The sequence below is a fragment of the Mytilus edulis genome, chromosome 7 (assembly GCF_963676685.1).
Source record: "Mytilus edulis chromosome 7, xbMytEdul2.2, whole genome shotgun sequence".
NCBI lineage: Eukaryota > Metazoa > Mollusca > Bivalvia > Mytilida > Mytilidae > Mytilus > Mytilus edulis.
The window spans coordinates 29154726-29178405 of NC_092350.1; the positions used below are offsets into that span (position 1 = coordinate 29154726).

Genomic DNA, 23680 nt, shown 5'->3' on the forward strand with positions numbered 1-23680 from the left:
TCTATAATGCGGTCAGCAGCTGATCTGGGATGAATTGCAAAATGTGTGCCGTTTAGATATTGTGTACAAATATTTCCTTTTCACTCATATTTAAGAAAAGACTGTAATATTTGTTTGTGTCTATATATGAAGAAAAAACATAAAAAATTTGGTGCACACTGAATAACGCGCGTAGCGGGTTATTTAACAGTGTGCACTACATTTTTTTATGTTATTTCGAATAGACAGAAAAATATTACAGTAATTTCTTATAATTTAATTCTAAAGTCCATCTTAAACTATTTTAAACCATAAAACTAGAGGCTCTAAAGAGCCTGTGTCGCTCACCTTGGTCTATGTGAATATTAAACAATGGACACAGATGGATTCATGACAAAATTGTGTTTTGGTGATGGTGATGTGTTTGTAGATCTTACTTTACTAAACATTCTTGCTGCTTACAATTACCTCTATCTATAACAGTACTTTCTGTGGAAAATGTTATTGAAAATCTTCAAATTTTAAGAAAATTGTTAAAAATTGACTATGAAGGGCAATAACTCCTTAGGGGGTCAATTGACTATTTTGGTCATACTGACTTATTTTTAGTTCTTACTTTGCTGTGCATTATTGCTGTTTACAGTTTATCTCTATCTATAATAATATTCAAGATGATAACAAAAAAACTACCAATTCAGGGGCAGCAACCTAACAACCGATTATCCGATTCATCTGAAAATTCCAGGGCAGATAGATCGTGACCTGATCAACAATTTTACTTCCTGTCAGATTTGCTCTTAATGCTTTGGTTTTTGAGTTATAAGCCAAAAACTGCATTTTACCCCATGTTCTATTTTTAGCCATGGCGGCCATCTTGGTTTGTTGGCCGAGTTACCGGACACATTTTTTTAACTAAATACCCCAATGATGATTATGGCTAAGTTTGGTTAAATTTGGCCCAGTAGTTTCAGAGGAGAAGATTTTTCTGAAAGATTACTAAGATTTACGAAAAATGGTTAAAAATTGACTATAAAGGGCAATAACTCCTAAAGTGGTCAACTGACCATTTTGGTCATGTTGACTTATTTGTAGATCTTACTTTGCTGAACATTGTTGCTGTTTACAGTTTATCTCTATCTATAATAATATTCAAGATAATAACCAAAAACAGCAAAATTTCCTTAAAATTACCGTTTCAGGGGCCGCAACCCAACAACGGAATGTCCGATTCATCTGAAAATTTCAGGGCAGATAGATCTTGACCTGATGAACAATTTAACCCCGTCAGATTTGCTCTAAAAGCTATATGAGTTATAAGCCAAAAACTGCATTTTACCCCTATGTTCTATTTTTAGCCATGGCAGCCATATTGGTTAGTTGGCCGGGTCACCGGACACATTTTTAAAACTAGATACCCCATTGATGATTGTGCCCAAGTTTGGTTAAATTTGGCCCAGTAGTTTCAGAGGAGAAGATTTTTGTAAAAGTTAACGCAGGACGACGACGACGGACGACGACGGACGACGACGGACGACGGACGACGACGGACGACGACGGACGACGGACGACGGACGCCAAGTGATGAGAAAAGCTCACTTGGCCTTTCGGCCAGGTGAACTAAAAACATTGATGACGTCACGGTCACATGTCTAAGTTATGTCTATGGGCTGATAACAAAATAACGCCAGCCAATCAAAAGACGCGTTACATCCAAAATCAAATTATTTCAATATAAGTGGGGGATGCTTAGTACGTGCATTCTTGTTTAAATTTCCGAATAAACTTGGCTTTATATGATTCTAGAGTTTTATTGTGGTGCATACTGGGGAGTCAAGGTTATTGTTGGTGTGAAGATTTTCAGCATGACTGTTTTTACTGAAGTTGAACCATATGCAGGCTTAACTGTTAAAGGAAGTGTTAACCTTTGTATTCTTACACTCTGTGGTAGTCTTCGACTTGAAGGAATGATCATGGATTTACGATTTCCTAGCGGAGCTGAGATCTCATTTAATAAGTTTCCTATCGATGTTGGGTAAGTATGTCGATAGTGTTATTTTACGCAATTTTTGCATTTTTTTGTTGTTGCAAGTATTATAGGATGAATATACACAGAAGGGTAGTACATTTTCCTGTACATCCATTATTTAATCCAGAATCGAAAGCATCTAGTGCCTTTTATACTGGTAGCGTTTATATGATTATTTTCACTGGGTGTCTGTATGCCTCTTGTGTGGACTGTTAGTCCCTGAAAGTATCAGGAGCTTATTAGCCAGTACTTACTGATATTGTATCATTTCATAAAATTTAAAGAATCAATTCACATTAGGAAATATATCTCCCCCAAGCAATGCTCTGATTCCTGGTAAAGTTTTGGCTTTACTTAAGTTTCTCTCGGTTGATCGTGTCTTCGACGTTTGTATAAGGTTTTCGGAATATATTTTATTTTACATATTTTGAGCTCGAGCATCACTGAAGGGAGGTTTATTGTTAAAATAAATGCGCATCTGGTACAGTAAAGTTCGTACCGTTTATAATAATATTAAAGATTCATATATATATATGCATCAATAATATATGTTTAATTTAAATATTTGTTCATGTGGTATTGTTTAATTACTCTAATGTTACTATAAAACTGAATTTCTAATAATTTAAGAAAATGATTGCTCTCTACGTTTATCCTGGCTATTTTCATAAAGTCATTATTAACTTCAAATTAATTATATATTTGAATGAGCGTTACTCTTAAAGATGTGAATATGAACTAATTTTTAAAACAAAATCAGTTGTATCATCACAATTTTCATTATTAGTTATCAAAGGTACCAGGATTATAATGTAATACGCCAGACGCGCGTTCCGTCTTCATAAGACTCATCAGTGACGCTCAGTTCAAAATAGTTAGAAATCCAAACAAGTACGAAGTTGAAGATCATTGAGGTGTTCCGATATCGACTTTCCTAGACAATAATTCGCCTATATGTTCCCGTATGCAGTGCCCGTAACTACGAGATTTTTAGTAAGAACTTCGGCCAACGCAAAGCGGCACAGCGCAAACACATGTATTCTTGCAGGTTATTAGAAATAAAAGATTCTTAGAAAACAAAATTTAATACGACAGTTCATCTAACAACTGTTACATAGGAAAAAGTGCCACGCATGTTTTACGTATATTTTACGTAAGTAAAACGCATGAGAAATGCTTATTTCTCTCCCGCACCTAAAACGCATGTTTTAAGCAAGCGTTATTCATGCGTTTTACGCATTAGAAATACTTGTGCTGTGAAATAACTGTTAAAAACATGTGTTTTTCGTGGGTTTTACACGTGAAAATATATGTGAAGTGAAACGCATGTTTCAAAATCATGTGTTAAACATGTGTTGTGAGAAACATGCGTATAATAGAAGATTCTCAACATCTTACGAACAAACGAAAATTGATCAAACTTGACGTAACTTGCCGTATCGAGAAAAGAGGGAGCATTCATTTATTCAATAGTTTTGGACTTTCGGCTTTGATCTTCTTCACTTTGAAATGTCGTTTACATAAATAATATATACATTCTTGATTTTGAAGAAAGCTTTTTGAGTGGTAGACATATTATATTAATTTTACTTGATATCTATGATATATGATAGACAATTTACGGTTTAATCAAAACAGTTGAAAATCTAATTGACCAATGAATTAAGGCAAAGATATAAAAAATTCAGACCAAGGACAGAAATCGTACAAGAGATTTTGATAAAGATGACAACATCATTTCGATTTTTTTAGTACATATATAGGAAAAAAGGAAGATATAGAACTTTGGAATGTTGGATAGTTGTCCAATTTCTAATTCTATCACATCTCTTTATGTTATATTGACCCCAAATCTTCTTTCGACAAGCAACATAAGTATCATATTGCAGACCAGACTTCACTTTTCATCAGTCTTAAAAGTTTTGCTGTCTACACCAATATACAAAAAAATATCTGTAACAGGATTTGATCGAATAAAAACCGACAATCTTTGGTCTCTGTAGTTTCATTGGCAGTAATATTACAATTCTAGTATACAGAGGTCAAAAATGTCTGAAATGAATTTTGGGGAATTTTGTACATGCATTTGAATTTTTTTTTGTTAAAATGTTCACCGTTGGTAAGGTTGGCCTGCGAGAAAACGTTCTGTGCTGATGATTCGGTCCTGACCTGTGTTGGTGATCATCGAAAATATGTAAACAAAGATGAAAATTATGATTTTTGACGTTTTTTTTTCTCATAAAGAATAGAAGGAAACAGTTGAGATTTTTTAATTTTGTTTCTTATAGGTTCATAGGCAAACCATTAATTGTGACCCTTTAAACTGTTTCAGTGAGCGTACCACAAAAATGCTAATTTTCATAAAATCTAGAACTGAAAAAATAAAACAAAAATACTCATGGAGTCCGCTTTCTATACCCGAACCCACACGGCAATACTATTTTGTGAAAAACCCGTTCAATTTATTAAAATTTTGCATTTTCTAAGTTTATTCATGTCCTGATACTGTGCTGGTGGGTCTTGCCATTGTGCTGGTAGGTCCTGATACGGTGCTGGTGATTTTGGATAAAAAGTTGGTCACGTTTGAAACAAATGTTACAATAATTGTATTCCATCTGATCTGGGACTCATATTTTTATTTTTGTGCATCCATTTGGCTGTTTAATAAGCATTTTCAGACAAACGTAACTTATATTACAAAAACATAATAAAGGCCAACATCTTGCGTCCAATATATCAGATGAAAATATATATTAGAATAGGTTTTTTTTAAGATATAAATGCCCTTGGTGATTCTCTATATACATCTAAAATGTTAACTAGACGTGTTAGGAAAGTCGATACTACTGTTGGCGATCGTGTTGGACGGAAGATGAATACAATATGATTTGGGGGTTATCTCCAAAAGTATAAATACTCTATCGTTTTTTTATTACCTGTATGACCACTGAAATACGTTCTTTATTATAGTATTCAAGTCATAATCAATAGAGCATTTTCAAAGACCAAAACTTAATTTCTAAATGTGAATTTTAAATCGATTACGTGTATATTGAAGAAAATTATAACCCGTGCATGTAGTTTTAATCATTTGATTACGGAATGCAAAAAAAAATAAAAAAAAACAATGAGGTAAATCTTTGCCTTTGGAAAAAAGGGGACATGTTATTTATTTTATTTTCAGAATCAACAAATTTTTACAACAAATAAAGGAACAATAGTTTTGTCCCGCCTTATCTACCATTGGAAACAAACTATCGTTTGACTCTCATTCTTGAACGATTCTGAAAAAAAGATGTAAACAGTTTAAATTTGGAAATCACAAGACCCCTGTTACACAAGATACATGGATTAATGCTTGATGATCTATTTTAAAGATGCAAATTTGGGATTTTGTGTTCATTTGCCTAAAAATATAATCGTTGTATGATTGGGGACCATTTGTTTAATACGAAAATGCGTCCAGCACACAATTCCACTATTTGATTTAGTTCGTTCCAATGATTTCTCCATAAAGTTTCAAACTATTCTGAATGTCTATAAACGTCTTATTGCGTGATCAAGATAAACACGAGCTTCCGAAATTTTATTTTTTATTTTTTTAACATTTCTTTTTCCCTCGGCGTTTTCTGTCTTAAATTAAGATTATTGTATGGTGTAACGATGCTTGCTATGCTTTACATCGACGCCACAGTACTTCAACCAATCAGGGAATGTTTATTTGGACATTTGACAAAACCGTGTCTCAGATTTTTCCTATTGTATTTCATTCTCTCATAAATCTTCAATGAAGTTTGCAACATCAATTCATAAGAGATCACTAAATTCAATTTGGTATAAAATTTGTTCTATTGATGTTTTTGGAAATTTGAGACACAGTTTTGGAGGTCAAGCTGTGTTGTACAAGAATCTATAAACTATTTTGGGATGCTATTAAGAACAAGGACGCTAAATTCATTCAAGTGTGGACATCACAATATAGCAACTAATTACATAACAGTTGATTATGTAATAATTATGTCATAATGAAATTATCACAATTTGAAAGATTAATCTTTCTTCTTTCTTTTGGTACCTTATTTATAAAATATAAAGCCGGATGAAATGAATTACATCAGTTTAAAGTTATCTGATTGGGAGTGAAAAAATCTTCGCATTGTGCTACCTTAAAAAGTAAAAAAAGAAAAAAAAATATCAGTTTTTCTTGTTGTTTTTTTTTTTTTTTTGTTTATTTTTTATCCATCTGCCTTTCCTGATCGTTCACCTGTCTACTTGAAAACAATAAATAAGATAGTTTGCTAGTATTGTGCAGTTGTCAAGTTCTATTATAATATATGTTCCAGTAGGAACAGATCTATATTATCTGTTTGCAGCTTAAGTTTTATTGTTCATACAGAGAGCACTCGAGCTGAGCATGCAAATATGGTTAAATGTCTAATGGTTGAAGGAGAAACATCACTGTATATTAAGAGAGAACCTTAATTCTTCATATGAAAATATGATTCCTTTTAAAAGGGAAGTTTAAAAATCAGTTAAATTAGATAAGATAGTTAGGCCCAACATTAGTATACACTGACATTTCAAGTAAAAATATTTGAAAAAAATTATGGGAGTCCTCAACAGTTCACTTGCAAAGCATAATGATAATTTGTGATGTGAACTTAACTACTGCAGATTACCCGATATAACAAGGTCCGGATTTGACTATTTATGCCAATTTACTATCAAAGGTCCGGATCTGACCAGATGCCAAAACATGACAAAGTTACTAGAATTCAGACACAGTGTTAAACAAATTAAGAAGATGATATATATAATTTTGTGTTAGAATGCACACTACAGGCAGCTTTTTTAACTAAGCTACATTAGATACTTCCTAGTGACTAATTACACATGTAGTACAATTTTGAATAATGATATTGAAAAAAGGGAGATCAATGTTGTATGATTGCCTTTGAGATAACTATCTACTAGTGTTCATATGAACTAGATTCAAGTATATATATATTTCACCTCCATGCCTTTAACAATGAACAAAGCTCATGCCATCAGCTATAACATGAAAATATGTTTAATTGATCGTAAAAACGGGGATTCCAACATCATGCCCCCTCCTGTTACTGCCACTATTATTAAAGCAGTCAAGACTTCAGGCAGTAAGATAAAGGATGTGACTGTTTGCTAGAATTATATAATATTGTATAGAAATCTAATTAAACCGCTATTCACCTTCATGAACAATTATCATCATTATCAAGTAAATGTGATACATTTGTCATGTTGCATTGCCTTGACCTAATTTGTTGTCTGCTTTAATAATAATATATGAAAAGTCGTTTTACTTTAGGACCGATGATTTAATTAAGTTAAATAGTTAGAATTGTTAGTAAACTTCCAATAGTTCTGTCTATTGTGTATGATTCTGATGGAATTTGGGTAAAATTCATAAAATGTGGGAAGAAATGAGGGGCAAAAAAGATTTAAATAGAATATTTTATTCAAGCATTCTTCCTTATGAATACAGTATGTGGTCAGAACTATACAATTTGTCATTTTCTTTTCCTCTGTATTTTATATTAACCAATAAATTTTATAAAAAAGATTTTGAACTTTTGTTTTACTTTTTTTCTTTTCTCTAACAAATGTGTATAGAATAATAGGTAATATATTGAAATGAGACTTTAGTTTTTCATTTCTTAATTGATGATTTCATCTTTAAAAATAAAAAAAATAAGTCCAAAGATAAAAAATCAGGTATTAAAAAACATCATTTTAAAATTCATGTAAAACGTACGTAAAACATGTATTTTACCTGCGTTTGTAAAAACACATGTTTTACCTATGTGATATATTTCATTTGTTTTGTAACGCATATTTGATAAATGTCTTTGCACGCCTTTTATACGCATATTAGAAAAACATGCATTAAGCGCACAAAAACATACGTTTTACATGCGTAAAACATGCGTGGCATTTTTTCCTGTGTAAGGAATAGTTGAATTTACAAATGAGAACACATGGACAATATAAATAGAAATGTCGTTGCTATTTCAATTCTACGCGCTCTGTTTTTCGTGTTTATTAATATCGCGATCCGTTTACTCTAGAAACAAACTCGACAGCTACTTAGCTTGCAATGAACAGCCTCTGAATGAAATATTATTAGACGATAATAGTTTGGATGTGTAATACATATTAAAAAAAAAACGTACACGCAAGATTTAGTTTAGCAGTTATGCGAGCATATTTTGTTCAATAGCGTCGATAACATTAAAACTTTCAAGATACTTTATACTACTTTACCATAATCTATAATTGGATAATTGGAAACTCGGTTTCAAGAGAAGTTGATTTTCTATCATGTCAGTGCCTTACACATCTATCATGTCTATTGTATTATATGTTTATTGCAGGAAATCTGAAAACAACCAAATGTATAGTTTCAGATGTTATGACATTAACCACGAATTTGTTTTAATTGGAATAAGCAAATATTCAACTGAATAATATATAAAGCTACGGCATTGAATGCTTTTATCAATTTCAGAATATTTATGTACCTGAGGCTAATTCCAATCAAATTTCGACTTTCTGTGTTGATTACATTTGAGTTTACTGTCTCAGCTATATTTAAAATTTACACATATAAAAAGGTGTTACTTAAGAGAGATTTATGGGCTTATGAAGCACCAACCATCAGCGCTAAAATAGTGGATACTAGAAAAAAGGAAAAGGATAATACACCACCAGAGATAAAAGAATTTGTGGACGATCCATCTAAAGTAATATATCTTCTTAATTACAAACGGCATACATTATTATATGTTATACTGGTTTTGATAGCTATACAAAGAAAATCCTTTTGATTGATCTCCCCGTGAGTCATGTCTTAAAGGTGGCTTGAAATTATTATTTTTTTCAATTAATACTTGCCTTCAAAGTTTTTTTTACACTCGTCAAAACTTTCGCAATCGGCATTTCTCGTTTCAAAGAATCAAATGTTTGTCATAATAAATGACCTCAAGCTTACGTCAAAGGTTACAAGTTGAGAAAATATCTTAAACTAAACGATGTCGATAAAGTTTCAGGATAATTTTCGATCGATGAACAGTATTTATCAAAGCAGTTGACCCGATTACTTCGGCATGTTGAACTCCCTTTTACGTTTAATTGCTTTCATATCTTTAACCATTAAGATATATGCATGACTTTGTCGATATATATTTTTTTATTCATTATTGCCAAGGCAAGAACTTTCAAATGCATCAATTATAAAAAAAGAAGATGTGGTATGATTGCCAATGAGACAACTATCCACAAAAGACCAAAATGACACCGACATTAACAACTATAGGTCACCGTACGGCCTTCAACAATGAGCAAAGCCCATACCGCATAGTCAGCTATTATAGGCCCCGATAAGACAATGTAAAACAATTCAAACGAGAAAAATAACGGCCTTATTTATGTAAAAAAATGAACGAAAAACAAATATGTAACACATAAACAAACGACAACCACTGAATTACAGGCTCCTGACTTGGGACAGGCACATACATAAATAATGTGGCGGGGTTAAACATGTTAGAAGGATCCCAACCCTCCCCCTAACCTGGGACAGTGGTATAACAGTACAACATAAGAACGAACTATAAAAATAATGTTTTCCAAAGGAGGAGAGGTGATTTTACATTGCCTGTTCGTATTTAGTTATTAAAACATGTGTAAATCAGCTAAAAATCATCTAGTTACGATGTATATGTTTAACTTTCCTTGGCAAGATGTTTCCAGTACATGAACAAGGGTGTGTTGTGCAATTTCAGTCCGCAATTCCAGCTAGATAAAATGGTTATATATTGTTGTGCTTTGATACGTTATTGTAGATCTACCTCTTTATTCCTATTTATACCCCCGCTTTAAAAAAAGGGGGGGGGGGTATACTGTTTTACCTCTGTCTGTCCGTCCGTCAGTCCGTCCATCAGTCCGTCCGTCAGTCAGTCCGTCCCATGAAACTTTCGTCACATTTTTCTCAGGAACTACACATCCACCCTTTCTGTAATTTGGTATCAACATTTATATATGTCAGCAATACCGTGTGATGCGTTTTCGGATTCATCACTTGACAACTTCCTGTTTACCGAACACTTGTCTGATTTTACACATGATAGCCAAGTTGAAAATTTTCGTCACATTTTTCTCAGGAACTGCAATACAAGGATTTCTGAAATTTGGTTTCAGGATTTATATAAGTCAGCTATACCCTGTGATGCGTTTTCAGATTCATCACTCGACAACTTCCTGTTTACCGAACACTTGTATGATTTTACACATGATAGCCAAGTTGAAAATTTTCGTCACATTTTTCTCAGGAACTACAATACAAGGATTTCTGAAATTTGGTTTCAGGATTTATATAAGTCAGCTATACCGTGTGATGCGTTTTCAGATTCATCACTCGACAACTTCCTGTTTACCGAACACTTGTATGATTTTACACATGATAGCCAAGTTGAAAATGTTCGTCACATTTTTCTCAGGAACTACAATACAAGGATTTCTGAAATTTGGTTTCAGGATTTATATAAGTCAGCTATACCGTGTGATGCGTTTTCAGATTCATCACTCGACAACTTCCTGTTTACCGAACACTTGTATGATTTTACACATATAGCCAAGTTGAAAATTTTCGTCACATTTTTCTCAGGAACTACAATACAAGGATTTCTGAAATTTTGTTTCAGGATTTATATAAGTCAGCTATACCGTGTGATGCGTTTTCAGATTCATCACTCGACAACTTCCTGTTTACCGAACACTTGTATGATTTTACACATGATAGCCAAGTTGAAAATTTTCGTCACATTTTTCTCAGGAACTACAATACAAGGATTTCTGAAATTTGGTTTCAGGATTTATATAAGTCAGCTATACCGTGTGATGCGTTTTCAGATTCATCACTCGACAACTTCCTGTTTACCGAACACTTGTATGATTTTACACATGATAGCCAAGTTGAAAATTTTCGTCACATTTTTCTCAGGAACTACAACACAAGGATTTCTGAAATTTGGTTTCAGGATTTATATAAGTCAGCTATACCGTGTGATGCGTTTTCAGATTCATCACTCGACAACTTCCTGTTTACCGAACACTTGCATATTTTTACACTATTAATATTATCCACTTGCGGCGGGGGTATCATCAGTGAGCAGTAGCTCGCAGTTTCACTTGTTTTTTTCAAATCTGTGTATAACGTAATAATTCAGTTATCAGTGTATAACATATATAAAAAAAAATCTCTAGAATTGTGTTGATCTTGTGAAACTTAATTTGAATGAAACTGTTATTCAACTGTAGATTTATGAGTGTTTGGTAAATTTGTACCATGGAAGATCACAATCAATTTATTTGAAAAGCACAGACATGTTCATTTTTGAAGACCATTCATCAACGGTTTAAGGTTCCACTAAAGTCAAAATATAGGACACTTCATAAACATCTTAACTTTCCCTGTATTTTTCAACCTATAATGAATAAAGTCATAAACTATGAGAACATATGTTCATTTAAACATACTTTACATATACACACTGTGTAAATTGTAAATAAACATGAAATTGTTATGTTGTGGCCAAACCGGTTCTTGGGGTGAACACTAAATTTTCCAAAAAATCTGGAGGCCTGCAAGACGACTTAATTTGTTAAGAATTGGTATGGACGAATACTGTTATATCGAATGCAGGGCAAGCTCAGGTTGATTTTTCATAAAATATATTGAGTTTCGAGTTTCAGTTAATTTCATGTATCTAAGTGAACGAATATCTAAGGTACAATACAGAAATTGGACAAATATGCCATTAAAACATATGGATGTGACAAATCAACATGAGCTTGCCCTGAATTACATGTAACAGTATTCGTCCATACCAATTTTAAGCAAATTAATTCGTCTGGCAGGTCTCCAGATTTTTTTTTTGAAAATTTGGTGTTCACCACAAGAACCGGTTTGGCCAAAACATAACAATTTAATGTTTATTTACAATTTACACAGTGTGTATATGTAAAGTATGTTTAAATGAACATATGTTCTCATAGTTTATGACTTTATTCATTATAGGTTGACAAATACAGGCAAAATTTAGATGTTTATGAAGTGTCCTATATTTTGAATTTAGTGGAACCTTAACAATAAAAAATACTTAAATATATTGGTTATTTCATTCATGATAATTTGAGAAAATACATGTAAAACACAGCTGGTGACTGTGTATATTTTGTTCATAGAGACGAAAACGATCGTCAGGAGGCTGCATAGTAAGACAGATACCAGACCAAGATTATACAGAACCTCTCTTTGAAGTGTCCGTCAGAGCGATCGATGATAAAAGTGATATAACACTTTATCTGAATGTAGGAACACGTCCTGGTGGTTCTGATGTGTTGAATGAAAAGCAGCTTGGTGGTCCATCGACAATAATTAAGGATGTAAGGTTTAAAAATGGTCAATTGAAATCAGAATTGTGTTGTTGAAATATTATTCAAAGTAAATATTATTTGATTAAAAGGGATTCACAAAACACAAAAAAATTTAATAAGAATTTTACATCTAAAGAAAATAAACGATAAATGATAAACATGCAAAGACTCTAAACTGATTTGCATTAGGTTTAATAACATGTCATTGCGGTAAAGAATTTTTTTATTCAAATCAAATGCTGTTTGATTAATGGGATTCACGAAACATATCAAACTTTAAAAAGAATTATAGTATTTATGTTTGGATAGTAATTTGTCAATTTGTTCTGTACTTCCTTAGATTATTTGAATGCTATGTTTTAAAACAGAATTGTACCTAGATAAAGCTTTACAAATATTTTAATATGGTATAAACATGAGGTATTATTCTATATAACCAATTTGTATTTTATAAATAAAGTTTTCTTTATTATAGAGGTTATCAAAATCAGGTGTTCCTTTGTATTTCACTGTAATAGCAGAAAATAGTGCTGGCATGAGATCCAGAACATCATGTTATTTACCGACATATGATTTGACATTACCGGATGGAGTTTTTCGAGAAGAATTTATAACGTCAAGCAATCCTGATGAACTTAAAGCTGCACTTAAGATAAATGAAGATTCAGAAATACATCATAAAATGGTAGGACTTGGGTATGGAAAAGATATCTATGGAGATCAGATTATTCGCTGGAGTGACGTTGTTTTACAGGTTTACAGTCATGGAAGCATTGGTATGATCTGTATTACATTATCAATGAAAAACATGATCAATGATACATTGAATGATATATGTCATTTTATTTTTTATTATCGTACATATGGTATTAGAAATAACTATTCCCTGTCTCTGTGTTTCAAATTTTTTTTGTAACAAATCAGATACACACCATTTTGAGGAAAGCAACTATATTTGAACAAAAATAAGTCGTGATCATCTCTTTTCTGTACTTAGTTTAGCCATCGTAGTGGTAGATACAAAAGTGACAATCACAATCTTTAAGTTTGATTCATCCATCAATAAAAATCGTATATTGTGCATGCATTTTATTATGTAGAAAATAGTGGATTAAACTTGTTTTATAGCAAGCTAATCATCTCACATGTAAAATTCAATCATATTGACAACCAAATATGAGCACAACAAACAGACATAAACATAATAAAAGATCAGAAATATCAAAAATGGTGGTACATAAACAATTAAGCAGTCAACATTGTGTTATGATACTAATCTTCAAAACCTATGTCAATAAGGAAAACAAAATCGCATATAGACAAAGCACCTATGTAAAAATGAAAGACATGAATTGACTTTAGCACTATAATACAATTGTGGGATGTAAAATTATCGAGCCACGTGAAAATGATAATACCAACAATGAACTAAACAGTAAAGGTTATTAAATTATACAAAGTCAAATAAAAAACACCATAAAATGTTATTAAGATGATTACCAACGTCAGCACGAAGAATATATACGTTAAATCAGACCCGTTTGGATTGTTACAATGTACGAAAAACGGCACTAGTATATCGGAACAACTAATAATAACATAAAAGTTTAGTAGATACTTGAACCTTCGGTACCAAAATCCGAAGGATTTGGGAGTCTTGTTTTATTTTTTGCAGAATTCTCAGAATTATCCTCAAACAGATATTTAATCTTTGAGGGAAATCTTCACATACATAAGTCAAGAAATGGCATGCAAACATAAAACGTTTACAATGACAGTTTTTATCAAATCTTCAAATTGTGTGATGAGTTTTTCAAAAATCAAGCTACACACTTTTTTCTTGTTGAGACTTTTCTCTTACTGGAATTATATTTCAGACGATGACCCTTTCAATCATAAGGTCCTAGAGAAAATGTTCACAGGAATGAGAACAGGCAGATTAATAGGACCAAAAGCTGGTTCTGATAAAAAAAACAGCTACAGAAGGAGACTGTGCCAGATACTGTGCTGACTTTCCTGTCACCAAGTGCTTAAGTTTTAATTATGACTTTGGAACTGGCACCTGTGAAGTTATTGAAGCTATTGAAAACCAAAGATATAAACTATTCAAGTCTAAACTTTTTGAACATTTTGAAAAAGTAGGCGGAATGACACAACAGTTTGTTTATCAGGATCTTTATATGAAGCACAATTCATTAATATTTTTTAACTTTTGGGTGAAGAATGTGCTGAATTATGAAAACGTTATCAGCTCCAAAGGAATACTTATTGATCTTACAATACCAAATCCAGGTATGTTATCAGATTCATACATTATTATTTTGGCAGCGTCAGGACAATGGCATTCTATTTAAATATACCTCACGTCCATAGAAAGCAGGGCCGAAAAAAGCCCAGAGCAATCCAATCTCAATTCTCTCTATCAGCATTGAATTATTCTTCGTATCGCAACAAAGATTTACGAATTTTAAACGTTAATCAGTTATTGATTGAAATTTCTAAATAACTTCTTATCTTAAATCTACAAACAATAACTTCTACAGCTCAATATGCGCCTCTGAATTCTTTAAATAAAATTTCAAACCCGATATTATGTGTTTTTTAATAAACTAAATACAATTTTTGTCATGTTATAGTATCATTTCAGATACAAATCGTTTATACTTTCAGGATTAATACAAAATTCTACAACCGATTATACAGAGAGAGTCCCTTGTTTAACTCTGATACCTGAACACAATAGACCTGATTGGAAAATTCACTGTAGAGGCGTTAACCCTGAAGTCCAAAATCACAGGTAGATTTTCAATTTAATTTCAATCTCTTTTAGGTATCTTCAAAGACATTTACTATAGACAGGACACTTTTGCATTAGGGTCATTGTTGGCTGATTGTAGTAACTATTTAAAATATCTTATACTATCTTTAGTGATTACTCACTATGAACTCCATATTATAAAAACGGCCACTTCAATCACAAATAACTCAAGGGATCGGCCTCATCCACAAAAATGCAGCGTGGTAAGTATACATGTGTCAACAGTAAAAATATCATACCCAGGTTAATTTTAGAAATGCATTGGAAATTAGTATACACTCAACAACCTTTTCAGACTCTAATTTACAACTGTCTCAAATGTTTCTCGTATTAGGGGTAGACCAACATTTTAACTTTAATGGTATACTTATGTTTTGGTTTGGTGCAACTGAACTGTAATTTTCTGACAAAAAATGAAGTATAACCTGGTCACGCAAATGAAATAACGCTTTTGGTACAAACTGGTGAAAATGGAAGCGCTATAAGAAAGCACAAAACTCAATGACTGATTGTTCTTTCAGTGATTATTGATTGCATTCTGTGAACAGCATTTCTAGATATAGAAAATCTAATTTCTAAATTCTTTTTCATACTTTAGGTCAATTATACATTTTTTTTTAAATGCTATGCATGACCATTTTCAAATGATTTTTTTTCTGAAAGTATGAATGCTTAAAAAAGCAATCATTTAATATATAAATAAATTCAGCATGTTCTAAATGCATAGCTTAACATTGCTAAATAGTCAACCAACTCGTGATGGCGTCCGTCAAATTTTCGAAGGAATCCCTTCATAACCTAAAACCCTTAATACATAGTTTGGTTTGAAAGGTTTTTTTTTTTTTGTAATCAAAAACTCTCTGTTAGGGAAATCATGATGAGAACTGCAAGCACTGACATATGACTATGAGATACATACTTATTATGTAGGAGCTGCTGGAAAGTTGCTACATTAGTTTGAAAATTTCACGATTAGAAAATCTGAAGTCATCTATTTTGTTGTAAAGTTTTGTAATTAAGCGGCCAACAAATTAAGGTTTTAACCACATTTCACGGTTCATTGAAATTGGTAATATAATAGTGTTGCCATGGTAAAGTTAACAAATTCTTTGTTTATTTTTTTGGTATTATTCTTTTAGTCTGACATTGTAACATGACGTACTTCTTTCCGTAGATTAATTATTGATGGACCAGGATCTAAGACAGTTTTTAATGGACCAGAACAAGAGACAGGAACATATTATACAAAAGCAAATAGATACATATCAGGTAAAATCTTTTGCCTAGTAAAGATGTATACTGAAAAGATATTTTATAAAAACAAAGCTTCAAATATTTACTGTTTACGTCATGTCTATCTAACTGTTATGCAGTCATTTCGATTTTTGCAATAATTTCGGAATCTTTTGATGACCTTGTTTTATCGGGATTGTTTGAAAGAAAAGAATTTATTTTATATTTGATCTTGATGTGTATGTTATCACTCTCTAGTTGTTGATAATTTAAAATTTTACTTTATTCACGCAGTGTAACGCCTTTTTACACATACATTTTATAGAATAATGATTGAAAGAGTTGATATTTTTTTTTACTAGGGATATCAAAAAACAAACGGAAAAAAAGTTATATTTGATTGGCATTTCAATATTCATTTGATTTCAAACACTAAAGTTTGCAAACCTGCTACACTTTCAAAACTTCATTCTCTGTTCAATTTATGTTTGGAATCCACTGTTACAAACCCTCATTCAAACCAATACAAACTTCAAGCTATAATTTCGGATATTGCAAGTCACAGACTTTTCAAGCCAGTTCGCATTGGAAAAGATGAAAAAGAGAAAAGATATTTTCTAAATCTTTCCTTTGCCAACAAAGGTCTCGATGGCGTCAACCTTGGCAATATCCTTCATCATAAATTAGTTCAATCGAAAATACCTCCTTATTTTAAAGACCAGTCTGTACCAATAATTTCTTATACCTATACCAAACCTATTGCAACTAAAATTTTCAATTACAAACGCGTTTTGCAGGATCTCGATATTGACGACTTCAAGTCTAAACCTCCTGATTGCACTTGTGCTAGTTCCCAATTCACATATAATCCCGCTGGCCACGTTATTACCGGTGACCTTAACATTGTTAATAACACTTCTCTACGAAACGTATTATCGAAAGGTCCGAAATATCGTGAGCCTAAATCCATCAATTGGAAATACAACTTTAAAATTTTGATGGATTCAGTCGAGGATTATGCCAGGCAATGGGCTAAGCGCGAGAAGGAAGACGTAGACACTCTATCCGAATGGATAAAGGCAGTGAGGTCCTTAATACAAATCAGAATTAAGAAACTGAATGGGTCCATCAATGCCCATGCTACGTCAATTTTAAAGACCCAAATGTTGCTAAACACCTATCCGACCTCCATGATAAATATGTTGTTGTCCCCGCAGACAAAGCCCCAAATAACATCGTTTTTGTCTGTAAAAGTCATTACATTAATTGCTTGATAAACGAATTAGGTATAGACAATTCACTTGGAAACTCAACATATACCCTCACGACACTTACCAAAGAGGAAATCCTGGATAATCATAGGTCTGTTCTTTGTTCCTTTGGTATTTCAACCAAAGATGAAGAACTGGATCTTCCATCACTGTATTGGATACCTAAACTACATAAGTGTCCTTACAAACAGCGGTATATTGCTGGGTCTTCCAAGTGCTCCACAAAACCTCTTTCTAAATTATTAACATCCATTTTATCAGCAATCAAAGACGGGCTTCAAAGTTATTGTGAAACTGCCTATTCTAGAGGTGGCGTGAATCAGATGTGGATACTTAAAAATTCCAAAGATCTTTTAGAGTACATACAATCTAACTCTCTTTCATCTTGTAACAGTATTAAAACATTTGACTTCTCTACTCTTTACACAAGTATTCCACATTCCAAACTTAAAGACAAATTAAAAGAGTTGGTATTACTTTGCTTCATAAAAAAGAATGGCCAACGTAGATACAAGTATCTTGTCTTAGGGAGAGATAAATCCTACTTTGTAAAGAATCACTCTGATTCAAACAAAAAATTCTCTGAAACCGATATTATCAAGATGCTTGATTTCTTGATTGACAACATATTTGTTACGTTCGGAGGACGTGTTTTTCAACAGACTGTCGGCATACCAATGGGAACAAACTGTGCCCCTCTACTTGCTGACTTGTTTCTTTATTATTATGAGGCTGACTTCATGCAGGAACTTCTTAGGAAGAAAGATAAGAAGTTAGCAATATCCTTTAACTCTACTTTCCGCTATATAGATGACGTTCTTTCACTAAACAATTCAACATTTGGTGACTATGTGGAACGCATCTATCCCATCGAATTGGAGATAAAGGATACTACAGATACAGTTAAGTCAGCTTCATATCTTGACTTACATCTAGAAATTGACAATGAGGGTCGGTTGAAGACAAAACTTTACGACAAAAGAGATGATTTCAGCTTTCCAATTGTGAACTTTCCATTTCTAAGTAGCAACATTCCAGCAGCACCTGCATACGGGGTATATATCTCTCAATTGATACGATATTCCCGTGCTTGCATTTCCTATCATGATTTTCTTGATAGAGGGTTACTGCTCACAAGGAAGCTATTAAATCAAGAGTTCCAAATGGTGAAGTTGAAATCATCCCTTCGTAAATTTTACGGACGCCATCACGAGTTGGTTGACCGTTATGGAATAACCATTTCACAAATGATATCGGATATGTTCCTCACGTCGTAACTACAATCCCCTTCCCTTTCATGAATTTGACCTACCGAATTAGACTATTTACCGGATTTGTAATCACATAAGCAACACGACGGGTGCCGCATGTGGAGCAGGATCTGCTTACCCTTCCGGAGCACCTGAGATCACCCCTAGTTTTTGGTGGGGTTCGTGTTGTTTATTCTTTAGTTTTCTATGTTGTGTCATGTGTACTATTGTTTTTCTGTTTGTCTTTTTCATTTTTAGCCATGGCGTTGTCAGTTTGTTTTAGATTTATGAGTTTGACTGTCCCTTTGGTATCTTTCGTCCCCCTTTCTTTTACATGTCTTTAAACATAGAAATATCTGAATAAAATATGACCAGTTATAATTAAAAAAAAATGTCAATGTTTACAGCAAATTGGGATGGTTTCCATGACCATGATACGGGAATCCTTGGATACAGTGTCACAGTCGGACAATCAATATGTGAAGATTTAATCCACCCTCATCATGATCCACATTTTCATCTGTTTGATAAATCGCAATGGACACATTCAGTTATGATTTCGCCCATTCCAGCACCTTTTACAATACTTCCAGGTAAGATATACAAACAGCTAATAGAGATTTGAATAATGGTCTTCTATGTTAAAGGAATAAAACCATTCTTACATTCTGCACTTTTAAGCATTATTGGTTACTCTGTCTTATGTTCAGATAAAGCGGCAGTCATTTCATGTCAAAACTAAACTTTATCTTGATTTGTGCTAAACAATTCAACATATATTTAATTGCATATTTGAGCGACTTGGTTCCCAGAAATACAGGAAGAGTTTTTTGACCTCCAAAGTAACTTTGAAAAAAATCAGAAACAATCCATCAAAAAAATGTCAGTCTTTTGATTGATTTTTTCTCTATAACCTTTTGCTCAGTGACAGAGATCTATGTAGACAAAACGTGAGTCTGTGGTGAATCGATTATTTCTGAGGATTTTTTTTTAATCAAGAGTACGTTAATGAACAAAGATTGATTATTAGCTGATGTATGGCCTTCAAAATATTGTCTTTGTCAGAAACACAATAAAATTGAGAATGGAAATGGGGAATGTGCCAAAGAGACAACAACCCGACCATAGAAAAAAACAACAGCAGAAGGTCACCAACAGGTCTTCAATGTAGCGAGAAATTCTCGCACCCGGAGGCGTCCTCCAGCTGGCCCCTAAACAAATATATACTAGTTCATTGATAATGAACGCCATACTAATTTCAGAATTGTACACAAGAAACTAAAATTAAAATAATACAAGACTAAAAAGTCTTTTTTTTTCGGATCTATACTAGTTATATGATTCCTTAATTCAATTTCAACTTGACATGTGAAACAATGATTTAAAGATTGGTTTACTCCTGTACTGTATAAGGAAGATTTTGTTAAACTCATTTTACTGTTGATGTGAAAGCAATAAATAGTTTTGTCTTCCTGATTTCAAGATCCTAAACGTTGACTAAATATGCAAAGAAAGTACTGTACACGTGGTTGAATTTCTGGAAACAAGATACTAGTATATCAGCTTACCTCTGCTAAAGTTAAATCTGTATTATGTTTTGTAGATGGTCCATATTATATAACTGTAAGAGCATTGAACAATGTAGAGTATGGAGGACCATTAGCAGTTACTGTTTGTCATACAGCACAATATATTGTTGATATGTCACCACCATTTATCTGGGAACTTTTTGACATTCCATATAATGAAGACACATTTAAACTGAAAGCAACACACAACTCAAGGTACACTTATGCATAGTTCGATATGTTAATATTGTTTCCTTTCATGTAATTAATATCTTCCAATTAATTAATCAAAACTCTAATATAAACACATGTAGGATACCGGGCTTACAATTATATACGCCAAACAAGCGTTAAATCTACAAAAAATTCATCAGGGAGTTCGAATAAAACTTAAAAAAACAAACTCAATGGGCTTTGCCTATTGTTGAAGTCCATTCGGTGACCTATAGTTATTAATTTCTGTGTCAATTTGGTCTCTTGTGGAGAGTTGTCGCATTGGCAATCATGCAACATCTTTTTTATATTAACAAACCAAATGAAGCGTGAATTAAAGAAATGTTTGGACCACTACAGACAGGTTACTTTTATTTTTCACTTACAACGTTCCAGAGTTAAGACTCAGTTTTTTTTCTGACAGTAAATGGGGAACTGCATTTTTCTAATTGATACTTTTGGGCCAGTAAACATAAGCAAAACATTTTGATTGACTATACTATGGAAATCAGATGAATTCCTGAATCTACTAGAAATACAGAAAAACCAACATTCTGGTAAAGCCTTTACATTTGAACTTCGGCAGAAAATTTTACATCGTCTTAAAAAATCTCACAGTATGCAGTTCCTGAAACATTTATCATATCTTTGTTGCTGTCAGCAAGTGAATATGTGGTTACAAGCTCACTTTTCTATGTGTTTTATGTGTAAATTTCAGTGACCCAGATTCTGGTTTGGAGTATAATGACTTTTGTCTTGGTTACACCAGGAGAGATTGTAATGAATTAAGTTGGACTCGATTGGACTTTATCCCTAATATATCATACATCACACAACTGACTGATGGTATTCCTATCTGGTTAAAAGTTAAAGCAGTTAACAGAGGTATGTTAGGTCTTGTGCATTGAAATTTGCAAATTGTATGTTGAATGATTAAACAATTTGTAACTCTACTTACACCTGGCTAGATGCTTTGAAATAAAATACTTATGAAAAAAAATCAGTTCGGAAGAAAGTTGTAAATGTGTGCTATGAATGTTTTATCTGACACAGAAAATGATATCGATTTACAATTTCATTCTATAATATTGTTTCAGTGGACTTGAGAACAAAACGGATAGCAGATGCACCAATCATAGTAGACAAAACTCCACCAATAGCTGGACATGTATATGATGGACCTTTATATGAGACTGATTTAATGTATACAAAAGATTCTGAACAGGTAAAACTGTTGTAGACCAGATAATTCATAGTTCTGCACTGCTACCTTTACAATAAGACAACAACCTGTACATGCAGGTATATAGATATGGAGAGCTGATTTTATTCTCAACAGTATTCAACTATGATGTTATACAAACATTTTAATAAAAACTTTTTTGATACACATTATTTTTAAATGTACAATAGATAACTTTAATTCTTTTTTTATATAAAAAATTTGTTCAAGATCAGAAAATATATACATGTATGTGACGACTTATATGTAAGTGTCTTTTAAGTTTTTATCCTAAAAACAATAACTGATGATTTACATTTACTTTGTTTGATGAAGAGATAGAAAGTTTCTCACAAATAGTTTTGAAAAATTCCTTTTTGCTGATTAATCATATAATCATTTTCAGCTTTGTTCGAACTGGCATCGCTTTTATGATCCAGAGTCAGGGATTGGTTATTACATGGTTAGTGCTGGATCAGAACCAGATATTAACGTAACAGATGTTGCAAACTTGACTGAATATGATAGACGAACACATGAAGTTTGTATTGAACTTACTGCAGAAAACTACCTTAAACATGGACAGACATATTACACAACTGTTTGGGCTTTCAATGCAGGAATCAAAATAAGAAATGTATCGGCGATTTCCAATGGAGGTGAGGCCATATAGAACCTTTAACTGTAAAAGAAAATTAGCACATAATTTAGTTTTCTATTGACAAATCTGAGAAACCTTTGGAGATTCATTCTTAGCCTGGTATTTTTTATTAGTGTATTCTTGTGAAGTTGTATGATTTCTATCGATGCAAATGCTAACAAAATACCAACATAGCATTTATGTAGCAACAAAATGTCAATATATAGCATTCAATAATAAGCAAATAATTTCCAGGTCTTAGACAGCAATATTTTAGTTTCCATTCAAAATACGTTGAGCTATAAATAAATAGTTTACCAAATTTGAGAGCCTCATTGAACGAAGGAGAAACCTAAATAGTTGTAAATCAATTGTCAAATCAATTCAAGTTCTACATGTAAAAACTCTTCTTATTCCACTCAGTTACTATTGATCTGACAAAACCTGAACCAGGAAGTGTAATAGACGGAATGAATGAAGATTTTAAAGACCTTCAGTTCTCAGCCAGTCCAGCAAAGGTTGAAGTACAGTGGAGAAATTACACTGATCCAGAGTCTACAATTCATCAGTATGAGATTCAAGTACAGTCATCAAAGCAAGTACTATAATTAGTTACAAAAATCAAAAGGCACAAGCAGCAGGTCAAATCAAGGGTATCGAAATGAATTGGACTATGGAAAATTGTTTGTTTGAAGACATTTTCTTACCATGGAGAAAGCACAAAGTCAGATTGAATTAATTATTAAGGTCAAGATTTAAAAATTAGTTGAGAGAATATCATGGTCTTCTTAAACATTATTGTTGTTAACCATACTATCTGCATTTGTAATACTGTAAACACGTTTTTAGCTCACCTGGCCTAAAAGGCCATGTGAGCTTTTCTCATCACTTGTGAATTGGCGTCCGTCGTCGTCGTCGTCGTTAACAATTTTTCAAACATCTTCTCCTCTGAAACTACTAAATGGATTTGAATGAAAGTTAAAA

At 32.7% G+C, this 23680-nt stretch overlaps 1 protein-coding gene across 1 annotated transcript; it reads left to right on the forward strand.

Annotated features, from left to right (window-relative positions):
- The first annotated feature begins 1841 nt into the window (after positions 1-1841).
- LOC139483069 (uncharacterized) lies at positions 1842-23387 on the forward strand. Its single transcript, XM_071267097.1, has 13 exons — positions 1842-2011; positions 8553-8787; positions 12290-12490; positions 12957-13257; positions 14459-14773; positions 15152-15278; positions 16474-16568; positions 19461-19646; positions 20657-20837; positions 21553-21719; positions 21932-22059; positions 22463-22715; positions 23120-23387. Exons 1-13 carry the CDS (start codon positions 1842-1844, stop codon positions 23302-23304), a joined length of 2544 nt encoding a protein of 847 aa, XP_071123198.1. The 3' UTR covers positions 23305-23387.
- Positions 23388-23680: the final 293 nt, after the last annotated feature.